General features: G+C 44.4%; 1 protein-coding gene across 7 annotated transcripts in view; it reads right to left on the reverse strand.

Moving 5' to 3' along the window:
* PPFIA2 (PPFI scaffold protein A2) overlaps positions 1-12,913 on the reverse strand; it is a 269,557-nt gene extending 256,644 nt beyond the window's left edge. For 3 of the 7 annotated variants that reach the window (XM_077934767.1, XM_077934766.1, XM_077934764.1), the window contains exons 1-2: positions 12,597-12,912; positions 3,074-3,324 (exon numbers count right to left, since the gene is read on the reverse strand). In XM_077934767.1, the coding sequence (XP_077790893.1) occupies positions 3,074-3,322 (249 nt within the window). In that variant the 5' untranslated portion in view covers positions 3,323-3,324; positions 12,597-12,912. Of the gene's footprint in view, positions 1-3,073; positions 3,325-12,596 lie in introns of all 7 variants that reach the window. The other 4 variants (XM_077934770.1, XM_077934769.1, XM_028746753.2 and 1 more) reach the window with 3 other exon arrangements.
* Positions 12,914-21,935: the final 9,022 nt, after the last annotated feature.

The following is a 21,935-nucleotide window of genomic DNA, read 5'->3' on the forward strand; positions in this document are numbered from 1 at the left end:
TATACCCATCCCTGCTAAAGTTCAAGTGCTTGCTAATTCCGAAATAATGTGCAGCTCCTGAGAATAAATGCTAAATGCCAGATTTTACTAAATACGGGCAGATTGCTGCCTACCATATTTATTAAATACTAAATGGTTATAATACACTCTAGAATATAACTCTACTTGCTCCAATTATATTGAAGGTACTGCCTGCTTTCTTTGCACTACCGTCCGATTCCATCAGATTGTAAATGTGATCCTATTCCATGCTTTAAATATTGCAGCACAAGCCTCAGGGCATACACATAAGCCCACTCTTCTGAGGGGGGACCAAATTAAATAGGTGTTCTTTGTCAAGTGCTACCAAACATCACCAAACAGGCTTCACATTTACCAGCAGCATATTTTGCCTGCCTTATTTTGTGATGGCACTGTATAACCACTGACTACAATGCACAGGAAGAGACTGGTCTCTACACGTGGCTAAAGAATATCAGGTTCCATTTGTTTGGGCAAGGTGAAGTTGAAAGACAATAGGTAGGAAGAGGAAGGAATCCTAAGGCGTACTGCAAAGTTTCAAACTGCCACCCTTTCATCTACATGGCTCAAGAAATGGCACATGTGCTTTTTAAGGATTCCACTGCTGCCTGGGGTTAAGACAGAACGTAGTAAGAAATGATCAAAGTCCAGCTGTTACTGCCATCCAGACATGCCTTAAGTCACACAATTTGTAAACACAAATAGCATATTGTCTTGGCAGTGCCCAAATACCATTTTTCTGGGCCTAGTTTTTGAAAAAAAATCATTATAATGTCCTTGACTTCCCTATGAAGGATCTTATCTAGTTTGTTGTTGTTGTTTTTTAAAAAAGAGAATTAATTGTGTCCTTTAGCTGGTTTAAGTTCCTGTATTCAAGCTTTGTGTGTTTCTGGCTTCCTGATTTGCAACTTGTAGTAAAGCATAGCAGAATGATATGTATGCACAACAATTATTAATGAGTTATGAACTCTGTTTAGACCAGGCACCCCCAAACTCGGCCCTCCAGCTGTTTTGGGACTACAGCTCCCATCATCTCTGACCACTGGCCCTGTTAGCTAGGGATGATAGGAGTTGTAGTCCCAAAACAGCTGGAGGGCTGAGTTTGGGGGTGCCTGGTTTAGACACTGTTCCCTGTCCCTAGGATCTAGTGTCAGTTCCTCTCTGCTTTCTGGAGCCCAGAGGTCTGTCTCATTTACTCGTATATGTTCTGAGTTCTGCAAGTCCTGCCACCACTTTTGGCTCTCAATATCCCCTGGATCTCATTGTCCCCAATTTATTATCCAGCTTGTCTTTCCCTCCCTGCTGCCAGTCATACAGGCTCCTCCTACCTGGGAGTAGAAAATGCCACCAGGAAGTAAGGCTGTCTGGGATTTGGAGGGCACGCACCTCCATTTCTCTCCAATCCAAGTTCCAAGAGTTTTCTGTGTAAGGGCAATTGTCCCCACCTACCCACCCCGCTTCAAGGCCTGGGCCAACAGCTCACTGCTCAGAATGCTTCTTCTTCTGTTCCATCATTGGTTGGTTCCAGTTTATCTCGAGATCTGTACACCCATATAAATAAAGGGAAACATTTTCCCCCCTCCAGCCCCTTGTAGCCCATGCTGGACACCTCTAGACACTCAGACATGGTTTAAATATGCTCAGTCCTTTCCCTCCCACCATTGTATGCTTGTTTTGGGACCAGAGTGCATGAGGAACACAGGACAACAGGGCTCTTAAACCTTTAAGGGGGGTGTAGTAGAAGCATTTTCCAGCATAGCATTTGTCCTGTTGGGACACCTGCATCTGGATTCAATGATGCTCCCTCTTCTAGACACCTGTAAAGCAGGTATTTCACCTGACCCTTGGGACCACCGCCCTTGCCCATCAGCTGTATAACGGGAAGCAGCAGAGAGAGGGGAGGGGAGGGTTTTGATGCTGTGCAACTTGATGTCTGATGCAATTGCAATGCTGCAAGATCAAAGCAAGGGGGTAGAAACAGCTCAGCAAAGAGACTTCTGCTCCTTGCTGTATGCAAAAAGTGCCCTTACATTTTGCAACTGCTTGCATGTGGTTTGCAACAGCATCTTAAAGACTGTAGCTTTGAGGCTCTGATATAAATAGCATCAGGGAGCTTTAAAAAAAAGTCAGTGGAAAAGCTGGAAGGTACAGCTTGAGTAGAGTTACCAAGAATTGAATATATGCCTCTATTTCCATGGGAAATATATTTGCAAACTCGTCTGTGACATTGTGTGCAGCAGTGGCAGGCAACAGGCAGTGGGGCTGCATTGCTCTCCAAACTTCCCAATAGGGTTTTCTGTGGGGCGGGCATGCATTGGCATGGCCTTGATGTTAGGCTGCCCTATGCCTGATTTGGCTCAGATAAAGAGCACCCTTTCCCATAGACTAATTTACCAGGTACGTTCTATTAATTAGCTTAAGTTTTTATGACTTTTATGTTTGTATTGCATTGATATTAGATTGTACACTGTCCCTGAATCTTTCGATAGATACATTCATGTTGTTTCCTGTCTTGCAGCACCTAAGTTTAAAGTAAACCTTGAAATGCAGCGATCGTCATCTAAACCCAGCAAACCTGTTAAGTAGAAGAGATCCAATGTGCAGAGTACATGTGCAGGGCAGCCCCATTCCATCTGTAAGGTCTTGCCATTCATTTCAGAGGTAAGGGTAGCATCATGCCTACAAAGGGATGCATTGACATGCTTTCCTTTCTACTGAAGGGAATGAGAAAGACTGCTTAAAGTGCATAGTGGTTCCACCTGCACAGTGGAGCACATATAAAGCTCTGGATCAAGGCATACGACTTTCTGATGGAACCAGAGGCAATTTGCACATTCAGGGGCTCAATTTCCTTCTTATTGAACCTATATATATATAACTAGGCACACTAAGTGTCAGTGCTTAAGTCCAATAGTTAAACCATACAAAAAGTACGTTGTATCTTCTTACACTGGATCTTTAAGGAACACATATATTATCCATTGAGATTACGCACTGCAAACGCAATGTTTGTGAGTTAAAATGACCGGGAATGTATGGACACCCAACGTACCTGGGGCAGTGCAGAGTTGAGCTGCCGCTGGAGAGCATCTCTATCGTAGATGACATCCTGGAGGCGTTGCTGGGCCAGAGAAAGGCTTTCCTGCGTCTCTCGAAGTGTGTCCAAGAGACGGTCCCTCTCATCTAGCATATTCACCATAAGCTGCTCAAAGTGAGAATCCGAGTCTGAGCCACTGCTCTGGGACCCCCTTTGGCTCATCGGGGTGTCCTCGTTTATCGTGGGCATCACTTCACACATCATTTCTGAAAGCAAAAAACAAATGGAGGGATGAAAAATAATCCTCTAAATACCAATAGCTTCTAGGAAGCTATTATATATAATAAAGTCAATCATTTCAAGATTGACTCCCTTCCTGGCAGTAAAATAAATAATAATAATAGATTTATTGATTTATTATAACCATTAATTATTAATGATATTGTTAATCATTAATAATAATTAATAATCCACAGTTCTGGAAGTGTTCCTCTTTCAGGAGAGGGATATGTTTAAAGTCTCACCAGTAGATTGACACAGACAGTGTCCTTTGAAATCATGTCAAAGATTTCATTTTCTAAGTTCCTTTCTTTTATCTGACCTTTATCCACCCACTCACTCTCCTGCGTGCCATCTTCTGACTGTTTGTAGTGGTGCCCATGGCTACTATTAATTGCCAAAGATAGTACTTCCCAACACTTTCCTATAGCAGAGCTCAACTTCAACGCTGAACTCAGCAGAAAGTCAACATTAAAAATGTCATAACGCTCTACCCTTCTTGGCAGCCTGGGTTGGAGTCAGGCCTCCACTTAGGTGATCTCTTCCAATAAGAAAGCTAATTGCCCCTCACATAATTCCTTCCTCAAAATGAGGAGGACAGAAATGCATTTCTACAAAGCTAATTTGTTCCAAGATTGTTGCAGCCTAGCCTAAGGGTAGCTTTTGGAAAATCAATTAATGTCACAATTATCATAACCTATCTTAAGGTGCCTGTTGCTGTGCAACACAAGGTAATTTCACAAATCTAATATGCTGTTGGATATTTCTCAATAAACATTTATGGCCAACATCTTAGAAATTCTATGCTAGTTCAGAAGATTATTAACCTTAAAACATCAGGAAATGAAAATGAACAGAATCACTGTGTACTAACTAAAATTATTAACTAATATGCCGTCCATATATTACAACTGTATCATCAAACCATGACCATTCTATTTTGCCTTTGATCTCAAGTGATTCTGCCATTCTAGCCCATGTTATTGGCTCCCATTCTTGTTCTTTTCCTAGATGCTCGACTCTTCTTGTGTGTTAATATTCCGAGTGGCTTATATTGGTGTTTTATCTCTGCTTTTGGACTGGATTCCTTTTATAAAGTACTTGAAGGACTGAGTGGGAAAGTGAGCCATACCAATAAACATGGCTCAGTTATTTACAACTGGGATAGATACACACAAATTTTGAAGCATCAGACAGCACTTCAGACAAGTTTACTGTTTACACCTTAATGCCACGTAGCCTCAGCCAGAAGATAATACCTGAGATCACATAGCACGCTTCAGTCTCCAAACCCTTAGCTACAGCACCCTTTTAACTGTATCAGGGTAGCCAAAGAAAGCAGAAGCCAAAAGGTGTTCCCCAAGACTTTGGTACCTTTGTTTTGTTAATCCTATGCATTGACTGAACTGTATTGTTGCCTCTGTGTATTGACAGAAAACAGCATATAACTTCCAATGCGACATAAAAATGTTCTCCTGAAATAAGAACTCTAGGAAGGCTATTTAAGCTGCCTAAATGTGTCAGCTGTACATTGCTCACTTTGTTTGGCTATATTTATATAGCCCCCCCCCCCCGAAACGACACACGTTCCCTGGGCTGCGCAATGAACGTTAAATGGCTAAAATATATCAAAACAATAAAAAGCAATAGAAAAATATGACGGTAGGCAGAGTGACTGCTATTGTTCCTTCTGCCTAGAACTCTCCCTGACAGCTGGGAACTGTTAGTAGGCTTGCTACAGTGACAAATTGCTACCTGTTGATTGGTGCTGTTACTGTGTGCTTGTTACACGAGATGCCTGTGAGCAAAATCGCCATTGGTGGGTAGCTGCATCTTTTTGCTATAAAAGAGATTGCCACTGTTGTTGCGTTTGTTACTCTTGTGATGTTTCCCATGTGTGGGTAAGTCACTGCTGGCTGGGTGTGGGTACCAGCAAGCTAGCATGGGGGCAAACAGAGACTCATAAGCAGACATCCTAGGTGCACCGTACAATTGGGATGCTCAGGACACATAATGAGCAAGGCACCTAGAAGTAGTTGTATTTAATTTGGCTACACTAGAGATTTAAGACCTGATAGTTCAAGGCTACAATTAAATGGGTTCTGAGCTGGACAAGGGTGACATAGGAGGCAGTGGATGAAAGCAGGATTCACGAACGTATATTTCTACCCCTAGTGCATTATCTATTCTTTTTTCACCTTTTCTTTGCCACTAATGAGTAACTTTCCAGATTTTTCACCATGGTTGCAATCCCACAAGAAACACGTAATTGCTCTCTTCTCAAAGCACAGCAATCTAGCAAGGGAAACAAAACGCAGTGCCGTAGAGCCAAATGGTAGCGCTCTCCAAGGACCCAACAGCACACTTAAGGCAAACCGCCATTGATATTAATGAACATTAGGGCCAATTTCAATGCAACAAGGTCAGACCAAAAAGCTTATTCTTCAAGCAAAGGAACACCCGGAATTAGGGGGACCTGTAAACAACAACTAATGTTACATTTTGCAGTGCTCCTGTTCAATGTTGTAATCAGCTATAGGGTACTGCATTTCCCTTTCCTCCAGATTTTCATTCTTTTCCCCTGCTCAACAGACCCTCAATATTCTATGGCCACTGAGCATGCTCAGTCCTTACTGGACTGCTTTCGGAGGGGAGATATTGCCCTTTCAATCCCACCCCCTCGTCATTTTTGCTGCTTCTGCAAACCTGCATGCCAATATCAGCAACTCTGCTTTCACTACACAGCTGTCATAATGCAGCACCTGATTTTGCTATCAGTCTCAAGCAGGGCAACAACATTTTGCACCAAATGTATGCATTAACCCAAGGCTTTGGGGGGGAAAACAGCATCAAAGACATGAACCTATGGTTCAGCTTGGGTCTTACATCATGGCTTTTTAACAAAAGTTTTGGACATTTGAAAGTGCAATAGGTCTGCAAGCAAGTCAACAGAGTAGGAGGCTTCTGCATACAGCTGAGTGTTTGATTTGTCCTGTGAGGATGCCTAAGGGGTCAATTAAGCAGAATGACTGGCCTCTGCTGCAAACTGAAAGGTATGGGAATTTTGACTGGAAATCCAAATAAAGGTTACTTGCAATATTAAAAGCTGACTATACTGCAGGGTTGTTGTGTACTATGCCAGTAGCAGCTGGCAACATTTTGACTTGGTAGGGCTGCAGTTTTTCACCTTGCTGTTTTTCTTATAACAGGATTTGTTTAGGAAAGTGTGCTGAGTGCTACTGTCTCCTCACTAAAAAGCATCAGTTATTCTCTGCATATCTATGGAGTTGAGAATAGCTTGCATGTAAAAGGGCCACTATGATTTTCAGGCACGATTGACTCCATACCTCTTATTTAGAAATTATTTCATACCACATGACATAAGATTTTGAATTCACATATTAATGACACCTACACATCCATTGCCAAAAAGTAAACAAACTCAAACTTTTTTTAAATGTAAGAAGCACTTGCTACAAGTTGCATGCTGTTTTTTTCTCTCCCCCCCCCCCCCCGGCCCAATCAATTTAACTTTTAATTATACAAAGCACTTCTTTCCTCTAAATTAAAAGTACAGAACAAAATGCTCCAACCAACAGATGAAAGATTATTGCTTCATTTGAACCAAGGCACACCAGAACATACTTGCAATGCATGGCTTTCTAATAATCTCTGGTCATGTGCAGAGTTCACCACACCAGAGTAATTGTAATCAGCCTCTTATAACTGAGATTAGGAATAATATTGTCCAGGTTTGGGGAAAGATGGGTAGCCAGTCAATGTGATATGCAAACAGACATAGAGACCAAACTTCTCATTTTAGAAACTGACAGATAAAGTCACAAAAAACACCCAATATAGAAATAATGGCAAGAGCATTTCCCTCCATTACTCCATATTCATGAGATTCGGAATTAGGAAAGGGCTTGTTGGAAGCAGATCCACACACCAATTCTGGAAATACTCTGGAAAATACTTGCATTTGGCTGCAGTTTTTAATGTGTGCATGCAGGAAAATTGTTAATACAGAGTTTGCTGCACCACATGCAAAAGATGTCCATAATTTCTCCTTCCAATTCAATTCATATAAATGAATGCAAAAACATTAAGTTTTAGAAAAGCATATTTATTATAGAAAGAGACTCACACTGTGACCACTGTTACTTGCTTCCCTCTCTTGGAAGGAAGGTCACGAAACAAATACTAAAGAAAACAAAAATGTCCTTCAAAGTAGGAAACACTCCCTGTTGCTTCTCTGGTTAACTGAACATACTAAAATGGAGAAGGAGATCTAGCCTTCAAGGAACAAGCTCTGAGCATGCTCACAAGCAAGGCATGATTTGATAGGGCTGGAACACCCTCAGTCTTCCCCACTCAATGCAGATTGCCTTGATAACAACAGAAAGAAGGGGAAACGGAAAAGCTGGTAGTCTTCCAAGAGACACATGGAATGGACCTCTTTACCAGAGTATACTTCCAGATTAGGACTGTCAGAGTGATGCAGAGAGCTTATTAGCCAGAGAACAGAAAATGGTCAGAAATGTTTCCAGAGCTTCTTTTGAGTTCAAACGGATGTGTGTGAAACAGGAAAGTGTGTGTCTCGGGGGGGGGGGGGTTTGTTTGGTGGTGGTGGCAAGTTAAAAACGTGCTTAACATTCTCCTTGTACTGTGTCCCAATAGTGCAAGGGCCTCCACTGTACCCTGTCAGCCCCACCTGCAATGTGGGTATGAAAGCAGTGGGTAGCAGGGTAGGATTTTTCTACTTTCTCAGCTCAAGTTCAACACCTCTCCTGCAATACAGGTGACACACAGCAAGATTGTTGCACATGCTTTTTTCTCAGTCACACATCCTTCCAGGCCACAATAAAGACAATAAAGGGCACTTGCTTTTGAATGTGCATTAGCATTCATTTCAAAAGTCTCACACCAGGGTAGAACAGAGTTAGAAAGAGCTGGAACGCTTTTTCCTTTGCTGCTGATACCTTTTGAGGGCACTTGTGGGGAGGGCCTGCTAGTGCACAACCCCAACTTGATTAAAATCTTGATTTCTGTGGACAGCTCTCCCCCCCCCCCCCAATCCCTGGGGACATGACCTATCCAGACAATGAGGTAGTTTGCTCTACTTTTTTATATTCGTGTGTTGTTGTTTCTTCTCTCTTCTTTCTCCAGTCACTCGGTTCTATGTGTGCTGTATGCTGATTCTTGTTGTGCGTGAATAAAACCTATAGTCTTCTTCAGCCCAAACTGTGCTCATTGCCTCCAAATCACAAAGAACAGCTGCCCTTTGGTGGACCAGTGGGCTTCTCCCCCTCTCCTCCAATTTGTACTTCTGCAAATAGCAGGATTCCACTGAGTCTGCTAACAGCTGCCTTATGTGCTTGAGTGCTGATGTTCAGGCTACATAAGCACAGGCACTCTCCTCTAAAGATATTTAAATGGAATTTAAAATATTATAAGAAATGAATGATTAAGCAGAGACTAGATGGTAACCTAGCAGAGCTGCCATAGCAGCCGATTTCCTGCACCGTCAGGGAGTTTGCTCTAAGATCTAAAAGATCTCATCCAACTCTATTGTTTAAATTAATCACAACAGTGGCGTTTCTCCTAAAAGTCACTTTTAAATGGGAAAGAAAGAGGAATTAAAAACAACAGCACTGTTTAACCCCAAGAGTGTTCATAAATCAATTACAACCTAACTCCATTAAAATGCACAGGACTTTTGCCATTTACATCTATGGGAAAGGGATTGCGCACTGCAGTTTTAAAATTACTCCTGTAATTTGCGGTTGTTATGCCTTAGCGATGATATATCTGAATTAAGTAGAAAAAATATATTATTTAGTGACTGTCAGCATCTTTCTGGAAAAATATATATACTAAGATAGATCTTCACATTAAGCTTAACCGTGGAAGGTTCAGATGTTTAGTAAAAATGAGGGAGGGAGGGATGGAATCTATCCAATAATATACCATGTGTCCCCTTTCTTCTACAGCAGGCTTTCACCAACCATACTCTTATTAACTGCTGATCTTTGGCTTTATTAAAAGGTTCTGATGAGGTAATTGATTAATAAACTTACATCGAAGCTCACAAGCCTATCAAGTGCCTTCACCTTACAAGACGACTTGAAAGGACAGCAAGACAGAGATAATGAGGCACAAGGCTCTGTGGTTATTGGTCTGAAAGTCTTTTAATGCCACTGTTTGTTCTTTATTGCAGAATAAATAAACAAATGGAATTGTGTCCCCCTCCCCCAGAGATGTATTTTCTCCTAGCAAATAGAATTACAAAATAAGTCAGTAAGAAACCCAGTCTTATATAGCATGAGAAAGGTACAGAGTGACAATCTGAGTTGGGCACTAATCAAGGAATTCACGACTTTTCATATTAACATGAGCATCTAATTCCACTTCAGCTAATCTTGACTGACTGCACATCTCATAGAATTAATGCTTCGTTTGCAATGTCCAGCTCTTGGAGATCCTGTAATTCATTGTTTGGGGATTCAAAGCTTAGCAAATAAAGAATCCTAGATCAAGCTTAAAACTTGGATTTTGTGACTAAATTTCTTTGAACTTTCTTTACACTGCAAAAATTGTTTAATGGTGAATTCAAGTATGAATTCTTTTTCATGATCTCTTTGGGTTTGCATGCATCAGTTCTGTCAATAAAGAATATTGCATTTCCAGAAGTTATGAGATTCCTATAAGGGGCAATAGCCAAAAGTTAACGTAGACCCTTTGGCAAACTTTCAGCTGGACAATATCAACTATTATAATATCCTATAATAGCGAACTCCTCTCTGAAGTGGTGCACACACTCTCATATACGCTGCATCCAGTGTGCTCCTGGTTTGCTACAATCCCTATCTACCCTGCTGTTTCTTATGAAATACTACATTTTGCTGTGTTTTCCCCAAACCTGCTTCAATTCAATTTGAGAAAAAGGAGGACTCAGCTGCATTTTAAGTCGCTGATCGGTAACCCAGCTTGAACGTTCATCCTTCTTTAGCAAAAATGGCACCACTCCCACACAATAATTCCTCTTATCAGGAGGCTTGGGGGAAGCCCACGATATATAAAAAAGAGAAAGACAAGTTTTTATGGTGAGAGGAGAAACTAGAAGACACCCCAGTTAGGACTGAGCATGCTCAGTGACCACAGAACACTTGCGTAGGGAAAGATAGCTCAGTTGGTACAGCATGAGACAATCTCAGAGTTGTGGGTGGGGCAAAAGACTTCTGCCTTGCAGGGGGTTGGACTAGATGACCCCCTGTACCCCTTTCCTTCTCTTCCATTCCGTGAACCTGTGGGAGGGGAATGGCATATCCTGGGAAAGGGCACAGTTGTCTATCTGGAACAAGAAAACTCCAACATTTCTTGGGTAACATATCCATCACTGGTCCATGTGACTCCAACATCTCAGCAGAGGTCATTCCCAAACCAGAAATCTTTAACTTTAAATATTTAACTGGAAATATCAGGGATGGAACTGGGGACCTTTTGCAATCAGAACATGTGTTCTGCTACTGAGTCTGCCCCAGGGTATGGTTTCACAATACAGTACTAGTACTAACAGAAAGTACCATTTGAGATGACTGCTTTTTCTATAAAAGCAATTTTTATCAATATGTTTTACATTATTATACAAAGTGCTATGGGTAGTATTCAATGCTAGTCCTACTCAGAGTAGACCCACTGAAGTTAATAACCCTATGTCAGTCATGTGTATTAATTTCAATGGGCCTACTCCGGTACACAAAGCTCACACACATGGTTTAGTGCAAACTGCAACACATCACCTAGAGCAGTTGGTAAAGTAAATTAACCATTAAGTCCTGTGATGAGATTTACTATTCCAAGATGCATGGGAAATTAAATCAACTTGCATAATTCAAAGTTACCATAAGGAAGCAATTATATAATGGTATATATCCACTCCACCCCAAACAACTGACCATTACAGACTGCAACTTTGGGGCTTTCTGATGTGCAAAAGGAAACCTGTATCAATCCTTAATTTGATTAAAATTTCTTTTTATTCTGAATCACTATCATGGAGAGGATGGGGTGTGTGTGTGTGTGTGTGTGTGTGTGTGTGAAACCTCCGCAAACAGCACTGCAAGTCAATCCTAGTTCTTTCATTTTGACCCCACCCACCAGCTTCTCTCTACCTCTTGATATCAAATGCCCCAGGTGGGAAAAAAAGCTCAGGAATCAGAAGAGTAATATTCACTCCACTCCACAGGTCAGTCACGTTTGTTCCCTGGCACATGTTCATTGCCATTCTTCCTTTTTTAATTGTAGGGATGTGAGAGGAGCAATTTGTGAGCACAACTGACAGCTCAACAAAGGCTCCCTTCTTATCACACTACCGTTCACCTTGAAGGCTTCCAATTTCAAAGGATATGGGTGTGGGAGGGGTGTGGTTTCTTCTATATTCCGAAGATGGTACTATAAGGTGACTTTCCCCTGTTCTTGCTAAACCCTTCCCTTAGGAGCCCTGCGTGCAATTTCATTTCTCCATTCAGGGAAGCCAAGTCTTTAATTGCACGAGCTACTTTGCCCCTTCGGCTACATCCGCGCCATCCCCCTTCGCTCTGTGCCTGCCGTGACATCATCAGCAGGAACTCACCCTGCCCTTCGGATACTACTTCACCCAACCATATTTACAGCACCTCCAAAGAGACGCTGCCGCTGCTGCTCTTGCAGCGACCAGCAATTCCTGCGATTTTCTTCTCCCTCCCCCCCCCCACCTTTCCCTTTCCAGATGCTGTCAGCTACACCTCACTTCACCCACGGAGAGCAATTCCTGGAGGAAAATCCGTGCCATTGTCTGACTTGCACACTGCATGCATCTTTCTCCTCCTAGTTAACTCCTTCCCTCCCGCGCTGCTTCAGCTAAACTGTGAGATCACCTTTGAAAAATTAAAAGAAGAAGAAGAACGTAGAGGGTTGGAAATCGAGAGAGATCCTTTCCACTTATCCGCACCCCCCACCCTCCACCAGCAAGTCTTGGTATTAAGAGCTAAGTCTTGCAGCTGCAACATCTGCCACCCAGAAACCCAACCCATCCTTTAAGGGAATAAAATAGCCTTAAGAAGTTGACTTCATTGAAAGACTGGGATCTCCATTTCCAAGGAGAATCTTTAAAAGACAGCAGCCCCGGCTGATTCCCCATCACCTCCCTTTCCCTTTGCAATGGGATGTGGGGGGCGGGGTTCGAGATCTGCCTTTGCCCTCTGGCTTTGCAACATACCTAAAGCTTGGTCTTCTCCGCGCGTCTCTCGGGAATCGGTGGTCCTCGCCCTGGCTCCGCTGGGCGCTCACACACAGCCGGGCGCCGCCGCCGCCGCCCCTCCACTCGCCTCCCGGGCAAGGCTGCCAGGACCAACGCCAACGCTGCCGCCGCCGCCGCTCCTGCTCAGGGAAGGCAGCCCCAGCGCAGCCCGCCACCCGCTTCGGCCGCCAGCAGGAGCGGCTCGGCGGCACCTCAGCATTTTCCTCCGCCTGTCACTTCGTCGGCAGCCGAAAGGGGGAAACATCCATGGGGAAAAAATGGCATATTACAATTTTTTTGCTTTGAGGAGCTAGAGCGCGGTTGAGACCATTGTTAGGAGGAGGAGAGGGGGGAGAGGCGGCTCTTAAAGCTCCAGCAGCCCTTTTTTTTCTTCCCCCCCCCTCCGTGGCTGGTAAAGTCAGCGGATTAAGGGGGGGGGGGAGAAAGAAAGCAGGGATTTTGCTTTTCTTGGAATTAAACTTTGCGGAGTGACAGCTGGAATGGCCTGCGGTAAATATATAAAATCGGGCAAGCTGCGTTCCTTACCCGCGCAGCGCAATCCTATGTATGGCTTTTGCACCTTGTTCGGTGGCGTTTAGTAAGAGGGTAAAGGAAATTAGAGGAGGGATCTGGTGCGTTCCTCTCAGAATTAGCAGCGCAGCCCTATGCATGCCTACTCGGAAGTAAGCCCCGATGAGATCACTGCCAAGTAAGCGGAGTATTGGATTGCAGCCCCTAAACCTCCGCGCAGTTGTTGGGGGTTTCGTTAAATAAGGACTGCAGCCGCTGAGTCTTCGCGCCGCATCATTACCAGAAAGGCTGAAAATCAACTCTGATGATGAACAGGTGCATGCATTCATTGAGGAATAACCGTTCCCCCCCCCTCCCTAATTTACAAATATTTCAGGAAATCCATATATTGCAGTTCCATATTTCCCTACATCATGTACACCCACCCACCCCGCCTTTCTTTCGCTCTGGGGGGGGGGGGGTACACACAGTTCTCAGGCATGGAACAAAGCTGTGTTGGCAACCTGGCGCCCTTCGAGCCTTCTGGACTACAACACTTCCCCCCCCCCCTCACCTTTTTCTCCAGGGTGGCTCACACTATCCTCTCCCTCCTCATTTAATCCCAACAACGACAACCCTGTGAGGCAGGTTAGGCTGAGAGGCAGTGACTGGTCCAGCCTCATCGCGAGTGGGGGATTCGAACCCTGATCTCCCAGGTCGTCGTCTGACACTCTAACCACTATACCACTCTGTCTCAGTCCCTGGTATCTCCAGGTGGGGCTGGGAATCTCCCCAGTCTGCCCGCCTGCGGTGCTCAGTGCCGGATTTACATATAAGCTAAACAAGCTATAGCTTAGGGCCCCACTCTCTTGGGGCCCCCCAAAAAAATTAAAGGAAAAAAAACCCTGGATGTGCATTTCTAAAATATAAGATAAAAAAACAAGTAAAATAAAACCTACCTACAGCAACAGTGTTTGGTGTTGTGTAGGCTCCTATGATGTAAGTAAGGGGCCCCGCCTGCTAGCCTGCTCCCTAAAATATCACTGGTTTGCTCATTTCTATATCAATTACTTTGATAAAATACATACAGTATTTTATGTGCAAATGGCTTTAGATACCTAGTAGGTCCATAAATTACCATATATTCAACACACACAAAACAGCGACAATTTGTTGTTGACAAAGAACAGCTGGACATATAAAGGGCCCCATTACCTTCAGTAGTTTAGGGCCTCATCAAACCTAAATCCGGCCCTGGAGGTGCTGCTGCCAGTCCGTGTAGCCAATATTGAACTAGATGGACCAATGGTCTGGCTCAGTTTAAGGTATCTTGCTTTGTTCCTATTCCTTGCTTTCGCTAATCCCCCCCTCCCCTGTTATTTTCATACATCTCTATAATTATCACTGCGTGGATAATTTATCTCCAAGAGGCTATTACAACGACAGGGCCACCGGGTTGATCTAATCCGAGGAGCCAAGGGGGTCTTCCCTCCTTTCCCTCCCTTCCCTGTAATCTTCGGAGAGCCGCTGCTACCAGTTATATCATCTGACAAGGAGAGGGAGATCTGCTAGGAAGGCACCCCAGTATGCCTGCGAGAGGAGCGAAGCAAGAGATGAGTTCACTGACTGACTCGGGAGTTTGCGGAACGTGGGAATCCGGGGAGCGGAAGGCGTGTGCGGTACGCAATCGCTCCCTTTCTCAGGGCTTGGGGTTTCCCCTGGAAGCTGCTGCAGTGGTTTCCACCAGTCTTTAAATAAATTCTGAAGTAATCACGTCGGCTTCTCTCTCTGCCTCACGCACGCAGCCAGTTCCCCAGATGCTGCCGCGGCGTTTTCACAGCTCGGATGCTCCGCCATCCGCCCCCTCCCTCCCCAAGGACGGCCGGTTGTTAGGAGAGGGAGAGATGGCAGGGCAAGAAGGAGCGGCGGCTAGGCTAGGTAGCCCGCGACAACACTTTCCCCGCTTTTGAAAGAAAAAACAAAAACACACCATACAAAATAAGGCTTTTTTGTTTTGTCTTCACTTTAGGGCACGGGTTTCTCCTTCATGCAGATGGGGCTAGAGCAAATGAGAGCTCAAGGGCGTGTAAGCCGGCAGAAGTCCTGCAGGAGTCCTGCAGAAGTCCTGTTGCCAAATAAAATCAGCCAAAAATGCAATCCTATACCACAGACGTCAGTGAGTCTCACTTCTGGTCATAGGAGTGCAGTGTAGGCAGTTTGGGGGTGCCAAACTGGGTGTTTGACCCAGGTGAAATAAAGCCTAGTTTCATCCCTGGTGTAGGCTGGTTAAAGTAAAGGTAAAGGGACTCCTGACCATTAGGTCCAGTTGTGGCCGACTCTGGGGTTGCGGTGCTCATCTCGCTTTATTGGCCGAGGGATCTGGCGTACAGCTTCCAGGTCATGTGGCCAGCATGACTAAGCCCCTTCTGGTGAACCAGAGCAGCTCACGGAAACGTCGTTTAACTTCCCGCCGGAGCGGTACCTATTTATCTACTTGCACTTTTGTGCTTTTGAACTGCTAGGTTGGCAGGAGCAGGGACCAAGCAACGGGAGCTCACCCCGTTGCGGGGATTTGAACCGCCGACCTTCTGATCGGCAAGTCCTAGGCTCTGTGGTTTAACCCACAGCGCCACCCGCGTACCTATTACTCAGAAGTACATCCCACTGAATTGCATGGGAGTTGTGTGCCTAACTAAGGGTGCAAAGAATTGCAGCCTCTTCCTGCTCACCCACCACCCACCCATGTTGGGACCACCAATGTTCACACCACCCCCTTTAAAGCACATTTAACACAAATTTCAAGCACATGGTTTCCCCTCTGTCATGGGAACTGTAGCTTAAGGGTGCTGGGAAGTGAAACTCTGGGGTGTGTGAGTGGGTCAACTACGGTTTCTAGGATTATTTTGGAGAAGCCCAAGGTTTTAAATGCATGTGACTTTTGCTTCATCTTTTTCCATGTTTTGAGCCTCTTATGGTAGAATTCAAAGAAGTGTGCAAGCCTCAGTGCATCCATACACAGATGTACACAGGTACTAGATTCATAAGAGCATTAACACCTGTGGGTTGGACAAGGCATCCATTTACTCTAGTTTTAATAATAATAATAATAATAATAATAATAATAATAATAATAATAATAATAATTTATTATTTATACCCCGCCCATCTGGCTGGGCCTCCCCAGCCACTCTGGGCGGCTTCCATAAAAACCAAAAATACAATAAAATATCACATGTTAAAAACTTCCCTGAACAGGGCTGCCTTAAGATGTCTCTTGAATGTCAGGTAGTTATTTATCACTTTGACATCTGCTGGAAGGGCGTTCCACAGGGTGGGCGCCACTACCGAGAAGGCCCTCTGCCTGGTTCCCTGTAGCTTTGCTTCTCGCAATGAGGGAACCGCCAGAAGGCCCTCGGCGCTGGACCTCAGCGTCCGGGCAGAATGATGGGGGTGGAGACGCTCCTTCAGGTATACTGGACCGAGGCCGTTTAGGGCTTTAAAGGTCAGCACCAACACTTTGAATTGTGCTCGGAAACGTACTGGGAGCCAAAGCAAGTCTTTCAAGACCGGTGTTATATGGTCTCGGCGGCCGCTCCCAGTCACCAGTCTAGCTGCCGCATTCTGGATTAGTTGTAGTTTCCGAGTCACCTTCAAAGGTAGCCCCACGTAGAGTGCATTGCAGTAGTCCAAGCGGGAGATAACCAGAGCATGTACCACTCTGGCGAGACAGTCCGCAGGCAGATAGGGTCTCAGCCTACGTACCAGATGGAGCTGGTAAACAGCTGCCCTGGACACGGATTTGACCTGTGCCTCCATGGACAGCTGTGAGTCCAAAATGACTCCCAGGCTGCGCCTGGATCAGGCTGTTTTGAATGGTGGACAGTCAGGATTCTTCATGGAAGCCTACAGATAGCGCTTAAAGGCTCTCCCTTGTTTTTTGTCCACAGATTAAACATTCACATGTAGAGGTTTTCCCGTTAGCCCAAAAATGGAAAACGAGCAAGGTCCCAACTAAAGAATAACGGCAACTTAAGCTGATGGAATATGCACAGCTTGCAGACTTAACATATAGAATAAGAGAACAAGAAGAACATACATTTAGAGAAGATGGGAAAATGTTTATTGAATATATGGGGGGGGGAATATGTTCACTTGAAAACGTTGGCAGTATTAAGATAAGTTCAACAGTGTAAATTAGTTTTGATGGGTGTAATAATGGAATACTGAATGGTTTAGTTTATGTAAAATATGCTGGGATGTATGGTATGCAAAATGTACCACAGAAAGAGAAGAAGGAAAATCATTGATAATTTAAGGATGTTTAAATAAGTATTCAAAATTGTAAAACAGAAAATTTAATAAAAACTATATATAGAGAGAGTTTTCCCTGTCCATTTCTATCCCTGCAGCAGCCAGGTGCTGAACCTCCAGTCTGAGTATGTACACTCATGGGAATTAGCAAAGTTCTGTTATTATAGGTTGTGCTTTGGAAGAGTCATCTCATCATGTTTTATTGTAGTATGGCATAGTATTGTAGATCAAGGGCCTGAAAGATCTGCAAGTGCTGTTATACACTTCTTAAAAAGACAAGTTGTTGAAAATTATACTTTGCCTCCTACACTTCCTCAGAGAAAGAGTGGCTGCTTAACCAGGGCTCCTGGGCAACCTCTCATCCGGCAACTGATCAGACTAAAAGTTCCCTCAGATAGATAATATTTATTACGGCCATAGGCCCATACAGGTAAAAACAACACATAAGTGACAGCTTGTGCCGTGGGGAAAAGAAAAAACAGTCGCTACAACACCACTATAACAATAAATACTATAAGATGGAAAGGCATGCTACGCCTTAATTAGCTTGTAGCGCTCCTTGGCGTCGCTTTTGGGAGAGGACAGCGACCAGGAACCTAGCCACTTTCAGGGTCGTGTGGGAATCCTTATCCTGCAAGATTTGGGCAAGGTGGAATTTTGGTGGGGTACCCTCTAGTTTCTGTATGATTGATCCCAACAAATTTGCCCGTGGCACATTGAACAGGGGGCAAGTGAACATAATGTGCTGGAGCGACTCCGGCGTCACCTTATCACATTCGCACGTGGCGGGGACTTGGCCCTTTGAGAATCTATGTCTCAGGACATTGGAGGGGAAAACGTTGAACCTCGCTTTGGTGAAGGCCAGTCTATGGGCAACAGTCGAAAGGGAGGAGAGGTATGATGGAACGCAATAAGTTAAAGTGATACCAATGTTCTGGGGCGAACAAACACCTCCCCCCAGCGTATAATTTTGCTGCAAGTCGATGTCATCCAGTCTTTGACGGATCAGTCTTTGAGCAGTGATTTGATCTAGTTTTAGGGAATCTGAGGGAGAGATTCCATAGCTCAGGAGTTTGGCATGGATTTTACTAGTCCAAAGGCTGGAGAATTCATCTCGCCATAAGCATTGGACAAGGTAATGGTTTGGTAATCTATGCCACAATGATAACCAGTAATTGAAGACTTGCTTCCACAGGCAAGTTTCTAAGGATGCGATCTTCAATTCTAGTCGCATGGCTGCGTTGCTTACGCACAGGGGGAGCATTAGGAGCCGGCGTAGGAATTGGCTTTGCAGAGTCTCAAGGGGAGCAAGATCTGTCATCACGGCCCAGAGCGGGGCAGCATAAGCAAGCACTGCAACCACTTTTGCCTTGAACACCTTTAGGGCCGAGGGAACATGCAGAGCTCCGTCCGAAAAGAAAAATCGGAGGAGCGCATATGACAGGGTTTTGGCCTTGTTAAGTAGGTGTTGAATTTGAGCTTTCCATCCCAAGTTGTATTGAAAAATAACTCCTAGATATTGAAATTTTAAGACTTGCTCTATTTTTGCTCCACCAAGCTTCCATTTGTATAATCTCCGGCTTCTGGAGAAAATCAGAATCTTGGACTTAGCATGGTTGATGGTTAATTGGTTGAGTTGGCAATACGTGGCAAAGATCTTCAGAGCTCTGGTTAGTCCAACACGTGTATAAGATAGAATTACCGCGTCGTCCGCATATAAAAGGAGTGGGCAGCGGTAATCCGCTAGTCTAGGCGCGTGTGTACTTGGAGATGAGTTAACTAGGGGTGCTCGCATGTCGCTGATGAAAAGGTTGAATAGGCAGGGAGCCAATATACATCCTTGGCGCACTCCCTTGTTTATTGGTATCGAATTTGTGAGGTCGCCCGCAGGAGTAAGTCTCACTCTGGCAAGGGTACCTTCGTGGAGCTGACTTATGAGCCATAAGAGTCTTCTATCAATGCCCTGTTTCGCAAGTTTCTCCCAAAGAATATTTCTAGGAACGCTGTCAAAGGCTGCCTTTAGATCTAAGAAGGCAGCACAGAGGTTGCCCCGGGGAGGGGAGGAGTACTTCCGTGCCAGATGATAAAGAATTATTGCATGATCTGTTGTAGAACGTTTAGTTCTGAACCCTGCTTGTTCGTGGCCAATCTGGTTAGTCTCATCTACCCATCGCAATAATTTAGTCAGCAAAAAGCTGGCATAAATTTTCCCTATGATCGAAAGGAGGCTGATGTTGCGGTAGTTTTCCGGCTCCGTTGGAGAACCTTTTTTATGAATTGGTACTATAATGGCCTCCTTCCATATTTTGGGGATGAGACCGGAAGCGTTGATTGCATCGAAGGTTTTGGCCAAGATGCCGGCCCACCATTTTGGGTGTAGTTTGATGGCTTCAGCAGGGATCAAGTCGGGCCCAGGGGCTTTGCCCGGTTTCAGCTGAGCTATTAGCTTGGCTATTTCGTCAGGATCGGTGGGTTAGGGTTCCCTCAGATACGATATGTGAAAACGTTCAGGCTGTGCAACATACTTGATCATGCAGAGTTGTTCCGAAGCTTATAATCCCAGGGGATGTAATTTCATCTCCTTTTGTGCATACCATCCATTTAAAGCTCATTGCATCCCCCAAAGTATCCTGTGGACTGTGGTCAGTTAGGGGTGCTGAGAACTGGAGCACTGTGAGGGGTACAATACAGTTCCAAGGGGATTATTTGGGGAAGTCATGTTTTTAAATGTATGGTGTGGATTTGACCTAAGAATAAAGGGGAAGGATTATAGTTGCATGAGAAAGCTCATGCTCTGTGTAGAGAAGGTATAAGGCTCAATCTCTGGCCTCTCTGCTTTTGGAGCTAGTGGAATGCCCTTTCTGGAGTGACCTACCTACTCTGGGGTCTTTAAGGCACCAAGAAAAGACCACCCTGTCCCCCCCCCCCCCGGCTTTTTATGACTATCTGTTGGGTGCTTCCATTCCCCCCCACCACATTCCCCTTTGCTCTGTGTTGTGTGCTGGTTTTAATTTTATGCTGTTTTAAGTGGATTGCTTTTTTGTGTTTTATTGCTTATGGAAACCACCCAGAAAACTTGTTTGGGTAATAATAAAAGAACCAGGTGGGAAATGTTTTATCGGTATTTGCTTATGAATAGTCTATATCGTGCAAGCAACTTTGAGATCATTTTTTTTTTTATTATTATTATTCAACGATTTATAAATCTTGTTGAATGGATGAAGAAAAGACTAAAATATCTCTGCCTGAGATTTTGGAGAGCTGCTGCCTGCCAGAGTGGAGTCAGGCAGCTTCCTGCTCAAACGCCTGATTCAATCAACTGCGGCCTTTAGCTTTATAATCCTAATCCCTTTACTGGTGGAAGTTCGTTCTGAAACCCATCACCACTTGCTTTCAAATAAATATAGTTAGAATTGGGCAGCCTGGTTCGGTAAGTCATTGGGAATAACAAACCAAAGCTGTAATAACATGTCATGTATAACCTTTATAATTACTTTTGTAATAACTCTGGAATTAGAGTAGCCTAACCGAAGAATTCTATTTCTTTTCTTTATTAAAAAAAGGCCATGTAAAGCAAGAGAGAAGATTCCCTGAAGTGAATAAATGATCTCCTGGTCTCTTCAAGCAATAAAAATTTTCTTTCCTCTAGTCGAATAAATATGGCCCGATGCCATAGTGTGTGGTTAAAAAAGGGAGGGGTGTGGAATTCTGTGTGGCAGGTGGAAGTGTGCATATCTATGTGTACTGTTCTGCTGATGTATAACTTGAGCTACCTAGGCCTTTGATTTTGGGTGCTGGGCAGGGTTGAATTAGCCTACGCTAAGGTCTTAAGCTGGGGACGCGGGTGGTGCTGTGGGTAAAAGCCTCAGCGCCTAGGGCTTGCCGATCGAAAGGTCGGCGGTTTGAATCCCCGCGGCGGGGTGCGCTCCCGCTGCTCGGTCCCAGCACCTGCCAACCTAGCAGTTCGAAAGCACCCCCGGGTGCAAGTAGATAAATAGGGACCGCTTACTAGCAGGAAGGTAAACGGCGTTTCCGTGTGCGGCTCTGGCTCGCCAGAGCAGCAATGTCACGCTGGCCACGTGACCTGGAAGTGTCTCTGGACAGCGCTGGCCCCCAGCCTCTTGAGTGAGATGGGCGCACAACCCTAGAGTCTGTCAAGACTGGCCTGTACGGGCAGGGGTACCTTTACCTTTACCTTTAAGGTCTTAAGCTATATCAATTATAAGAGGCCTCATGACATTATTCTAACAGGACAATGAAAATTGAAATAATTAACTTTTACATTTGCATATATACCAGTACATAGGCATGGGTGCAACGAAAAACGAACGACCTAACTCAAAGTTGCATCTTGCAATAAGCCTATTTACATACAAAATACCTTTATATGAAAACACCCTTATGATCTGCTACTTAGCATGTATGAAAACTTTTAAAGTTCAGCAACACGAGAGCAGTTAAACACAAAACTCATTACTTACAAAATGGAACAGCCAA

The sequence above is a fragment of the Podarcis muralis genome, chromosome 10 (assembly GCF_964188315.1).
Source record: "Podarcis muralis chromosome 10, rPodMur119.hap1.1, whole genome shotgun sequence".
Classification (NCBI taxonomy): Eukaryota; Metazoa; Chordata; class Lepidosauria; order Squamata; family Lacertidae; genus Podarcis; species Podarcis muralis.